The sequence below is a fragment of the Colias eurytheme genome, chromosome 24 (assembly GCF_061535395.1).
Source record: "Colias eurytheme isolate Ceu_HAF_F1 chromosome 24, ilColEury1 Martin Lab GWU primary, whole genome shotgun sequence".
Lineage (NCBI taxonomy): Eukaryota > Metazoa > Arthropoda > Insecta > Lepidoptera > Pieridae > Colias > Colias eurytheme.
This window is the reverse complement of record NC_143003.1, coordinates 6,875,332-6,881,331: the sequence shown is the minus strand read 5'-3', so window position 1 is coordinate 6,881,331 and position 6,000 is coordinate 6,875,332. Positions and strand designations below refer to the sequence as shown.

The 6,000-nt window shown below is 34.4% G+C and overlaps 1 protein-coding gene across 1 annotated transcript in view; it reads right to left on the bottom strand.

Annotated features, from left to right (window-relative positions):
- Positions 1–2,550: 2,550 nt before the first annotated feature.
- The window catches only part of ci (transcriptional activator cubitus interruptus), a 90,070-nt gene continuing 86,620 nt past the window's right edge, over positions 2,551–6,000 (bottom strand). Inside the window, exons 18-20 of the mRNA XM_090115713.1 lie at positions 5,809–5,973; positions 5,206–5,340; positions 2,551–4,684 (exon numbers count right to left, since the gene is read on the bottom strand). Of these exons, the coding sequence (XP_089971839.1) occupies positions 2,720–4,684; positions 5,206–5,340; positions 5,809–5,973 (2,265 nt within the window). The 3' untranslated portion in view covers positions 2,551–2,719. The remainder of the gene's footprint in view (positions 4,685–5,205; positions 5,341–5,808; positions 5,974–6,000) is intronic.

Below are 6,000 nucleotides of genomic sequence, written 5' to 3'. Positions count from 1 at the left end.
ACCAATCGTGAGTGACTTTTCCGTCCTGTTGCTTTGAAAAGAAAAGTTAGATTATGACGTAATAGCGTTCCGCAGGAAGCTCGAAAAAGCTCTAAAATTAAGTTTCGGAGACAAAATAATTATCGCACGATAAGTTTGTGAATTATTATCTAATTCATCACATTCGATTGAATATTTTTATTTAATGAGAGACAAAGAGATTAGAGAAACGATAAATTCCTCAAATTTACTTATGTATAGCATAATCTTCTTATATATAAAAATGAATCGCAAAATGTGTTGGTAAGCGCATAACTCGAGAACGGCTGAACCGATTTCGATAATTATTTTTTTATTATATTCCTTGAAGTACGAGGATGGTTTTTATGTAGAGAAAACGTAAATATGTACCACGGGCGAAGCCGGGGCGGACCGCTAGTCTTATATATAAAAATGAATCGCAAAATGTGTTGGTAAGCGCATAACTCGAGAACAGGTTGACCGATTTCAATAATTCTTTTTTTATTATATTCCTTGAAGTACGAGGATGGTTCTTATGTAGAGAAAACGTAAACATGTACCACGGGCGAAGCCGGGGCGGACCGCTAGTATTATATAAAAATATTACTCAATAGAACCTTGAGAAATCTTAAAATCAAATTCAATTAGTCGATGTAGTAGTTAGATTGACTGGCTATGAAAAGGTTCGAATTCGGTGGTTTATCAATTCTTTCAAATCTTTATTCCTAAATTCGATTTCCAAGCAAAACCTACGGAACTTTAATTAATCTATCAAGAACACACTTGTCCAGATTTTATTATTCATTTTATTGAGCGTCTGCTGGCAACATATTCAAAAATAATCGTGTTTATTTTAAATTCATGCGTGACGTACGTTCGGTATGCGAACGAATAATTATATTTTTGCTTTATCGTCTACGGCGTTTCTTCCATTATTACTCGAAAATACTGTAAATTTCAAGGAAATGTTTTTTGATTTGTCATTATAAATTAATAATTTATTGGTATTGCATCGATTTTTGGTTATCTTTTTGAATACGAGACTTGTATCTCTACGGTGTAGGTATGTACCTGCGGACTATACCTACCTAATTTAATGCAATTATTCATAATATGTATATTGAATAAACTGGTTTTGGTACTTATAATAATTATAAGGAATACTTAATTTTTATCGTGTTAAGATTGCTAAAGTAAGTACCTCGGTACAATTCGAATTTTTACTGAACTCAACCCTACTTTTCTATTACACATAGTTTCATGAATGAGAAGGAAAAGGAATAAGAATTATGTTTTTATTAACGTCGTAGATTAAAAAAGTGTTTAAATTTATTGAATGTCGGAATTTCTCAATTCTTTGAATGATAAACTATGAACATGGTAGCTTTTGTTACCATTAACTTATGTGAAAATAGAGTTAGAATTAATTTATGTTGATTACCTACATATTTTATTTACTTTTAGTAGGAATTAAAAATCTAAATACTCGTGAAGATTAAAAAGAAGAGCGGCAGGGTTAAACAAAAACACAAAAATTACTCAATTAAAAATTTATTTTCATTAAAATATTGTTTAAGCTTAATGTGTTCTTTACAAACAGTAAAAACAATAATTTATTACAAAATACGTCATTAATTCTATTACAATTATTTGTGCGTTATTCAATACTTGCACTAAACTAAATAAATCTAATAATCTCAATACAATAAAAACTAAGAGATTCAACTTTCTAAATTGACAATATTGCTTTAAAATTACTTAACGATAGCTTAACAGTAATTAAAAAAGTATTTGTACATAATAATCTCAAGGCACTTACAATAACAAGGCACCAGTTAATCGAAGTTTAAAAAAAAAAACTTATTTACAATTTTACAAAATGCTAAATGGAAGACGTAAATACAAATTTATATACAACCTGTGCGTGTCTTTTACATATGTACTTATATTTCTAATAATAATTAATCAGTCTATATACTTATTACAACCTTTGATGCACCATGGAAACAATGTATATGAAAACTAGCTGTGCCCCGCGGTTTCACCCGCATTGCTCCGCTCCCGTTGGTCTAAGGGTGATGGATATTATATAGCTTATAACCTTCCTCGATAAATGAGCTATCTAACACCGAAAGAATTTTTCAAATCGGACCAGTAGTTTCTGAAATTAACGCGTTCAAACAAACAAACTCTTCAGCTTTATAATATTAGTATAGATTACAGTTATGTATGAAATATTTTACTTTTTGGACACAAAATGTCTTATAAACATCGTTTATTTTCTAAATAATTACAACCACTGGGAATTATATTTCAATTGTAATTCGTAAGGGAAAAAAATTAACATGCTAAATGTACTTTTCAATTGTACATAATCGAAAATTTATAGAAATAGAATCTTGTGCTAGGACGCCGCTAAATACGAAATAGATTCATCAATTAAATAAAATGTCATCATTTTCTAAAACATTTAGAAGAAATTAATAAAAATTGAATATTTATTAAAAGCTTACTTGATAATTTTCTAATGTAGTATTTATTTATAGTGTATAAAACATTTAAAACTGTAATGTAATCGCTTAATATAAAGGCGGAAAATTTATTCAAAGACATAACTAGCACCATGACATTTTCAAACTACAATATTGCTAGATGTAAAAATTGTACAAAAATTTATTAACTGCATTCAAAATATAATTATACATATTTATTTCATAAACTATTGTATCATTTGTAAATATTGATTTTCTTCGTAAAACGAAGATAACGAAGTTTGCAAGTCGTTTACAACCATGTTATCCCCGCCTTGTAAAGGATGTGTACTGCTTGACACCATTTCTGAACTTTTCCAATTTTCACAATTCTCCACATATTCTAATGTCCTTTGATACGTGTCCTGTCGCATGCTGTTCTGTTTTTTCCTGTTGTTTGACGCGTCTATTTGAGATTGGGAAATATCCCACACTTGGACGTCACTCGGTTGGTTCTGGCTTCTCAAACTATTCATACTACAGTCTGTTTGGTCGTTCTTCATTTGGTTCATGGACCTCATCCCGTTGACAGGTTTTTGACTGCCTGTCGACATGTTTATGGAATTCTGCATAGATTTCTGCATCTGTTTGTTGTATTGGTTGTATTCCCATTGGTTTCGTGGGTAGAATTGGTTGTACTGATTATTTTTAGGGGGTGGTGGACCCATGACGTTGTTGACTGAATTGTAGGGAGGTGGTTGGGCGTATTGCACATTTTGGGGGTATTGCATATTCTGTTGAGGGCATTGGTTCTCGCAGTAACTATTCATTACGCCTCTACTCATATTCCCGCTATTATCAACACTCATCATAGATGATCTGGACATTTGCATTGGATGCATCTGATTGCTCTGGTGCACGTAATTCTGGGGATAGTTCATGTTGTATTGGATCTGTGACTGTGGTATAGGCATTTGTTGCATTTGGTTCTGGTTAAATTGTTGCATCATTGGATATTGCATGTTCTGCTGCGGTATTTGGTTTTGCATTGGGTATGCCTGGTTAAAGTTCTGGTTAGGATACTGTTTGGGAACGTTGTTGTAGTTTTTGTTTGGCATCTTACAGTTTTGCCTCTGATTGTTGTAAGGTGGTGCCATTTGTGGAGTATTTGCATTCATATTCATCATTACGTTTTGGTTCTGGTTTTGTGGAGACGGCATGTTCATGGTCATGTTCGTCATGTTTTGAATCATGGGACTCGTTATAGGGCTTTGAAGCCCTGGGTGCATGGGACTCGGCATTCCATGGCTCATGGGACTCGCCATGTTCATCATGGGACTGTTTAGATTTTGCGACATCGGACTGCCGATGTTATTGTGGCGGGGACTCATCACCATTTGGTTCGGCATTTGGGGACTCATTAAACTCTGCATGCTTTGCGGGCTCATAGCGTTGTGTTGTGGCGACATGACGCTCATGACGCTCTGGGGACTCATCACATTGTACGCACTGGGGGGACTCATAATGTTCGGCATGTTGTGGGGACTCATCACACTCTGTGGACTCATCGTACTGTGAGGTAGACTTTGCGGACTTAACATGCCGTGCGGGAGATTCGTGCTCATAGTTGTTTGAACGTTTGTTTTAGTAACTGCTGTCTGCTTTTGAGGTAAGGGATTGTTCATTCGCATCCTATTGGATTGTTCCGTTTGATTCGCAGTCATGGATTGCAATGATTGTAAGGGATTAGTGGGTATCGAAGCCTGACTCGCTGGTGGTCTATTAGAATTAAACTCTTTCTCACAATTTTCATTAACAACTTCAGGAATAACTTGTTCCTGCAACGGCGGGTTCTTATCGTCCGGCGTTTTAGCTAAAAGAGAGCCGCTGTTACCCGACATACTAACATCTAATGACCTTAAATCGACTTGTATATCACTTATGTTGAGATCACTACCTATGGCACCTAGATTTTTGAGTAGAGAATCGTCGCTTGTGGCTACATCGCTTATTTTGTCAGAGGAATTGTTTGCGTTTTGAATGTCTGTGGGTATGTTCTGTATGTTCTCTTTGGTTGGACTGTCGTCTTCCTTGTCTTCCTTGGAGTCGGTGTTAGCTGGTGCCGTGTCGGTGCCCAATATGGATTGGTTAAGATATTGCATCATTTCGTCTGGTATCACCAGCTTGTTTTCGACCATTTCTCCTTCAGCAACCTGGTGATACAAAATAAAGGATTTCATAATGTTTCATTGCTTAAATGTTTAGTTTATTATCAAATGCAGTTTTTAATTATTAACTAATAATAGAAATTGACATTGATCAATTATTGTTTTTTTGTTTGTAAAAAATGTTTAAATTTATATTATACAAGCTTTCAGCCCGCGGCTTCGCCCGCGTTTTCAAAGAAAAACGCGCATAGTTCCCGTTCCCGTGGGATTTCCGGGATAAAACCTATCCTATGTATTAATCCAAATTACCATCTATATGAGTGCTAAATTTCATTGCAATCTGTTCAGTAGTATTTGCGTGAAAGAGTAACAAACACACACACACGTCCTCACAAACTTTCGCACTTAAACGTAGTATTAGTAGGAAGGATGCATCATTAAATATTAAAAATTTTAATACTTCTTTGTGATCATGAGTAATTTAGAATTTTTAATAGGTATTTTTTTGTTTATTTTTTTTCATCATAGTTCTTAAGATTTCTCCATGTAAAAAAAAATATATTAACCTGTTCTAGGTTAACCTCTTGGTTGGGATGGTGAACTTGTGCAGTGGTGATCACCACAGTGGAGTTAGAGCGGGACTCCTTGTAGTTGACGGCATCCTGGTCTTCCTCTGTCTTGAACGGGAATGGAACATCACCCTGGGAGAGGAAATTAGATATTTTTAATCAAATAAAATCAAATCTGTTTATTCGCTCGTATATGGTCATACAAAGGTGTACAATATTTATATAATAAATACAATAATATATAATAATGTTTTAAAAGCTTTTCATATCAATATTTTTTTTTATTTTGTAAGAAATTCTGAAAAAAAAGAAAGTTTAAGGAATCGCAGTTGGACTGTCTTATTCTAAAATTGTATATTAATTATTGCATTTTAATAAATTTTTTGAACCTATTTGGATCTCGATCCTGAAGCTCTCAACCTTTTTTTATCGACTTTCTATTTTTAACTTCTTAAAAGTTTCTGTATCTATCGCCATACTATGTGCTTACATATTTAACCATCTGCTTAAAACTAAACAACTAATGATAATCCTATTAGACCCAGACTTTCTTTTCTTTGATCTGTGCCAAGATCTAATTCTAAAGGGTAATCTACTAACCACATCATCATTACTGCAAGGGTACGGTTGGTACTGCTGGTCGCTCAGGTTGGACTGTTCTGAGAGTCTTCTGGCTTCTTCTTTCACTTGCACGTTGGGGTCCAGCTCTAGGGCTAATTCTTCTGCCCTTACTTCTGTGCAGGTTACTCCACGGAGGAGAACAGCCTGGAAAGGAAAAAGTATGGTATAGTA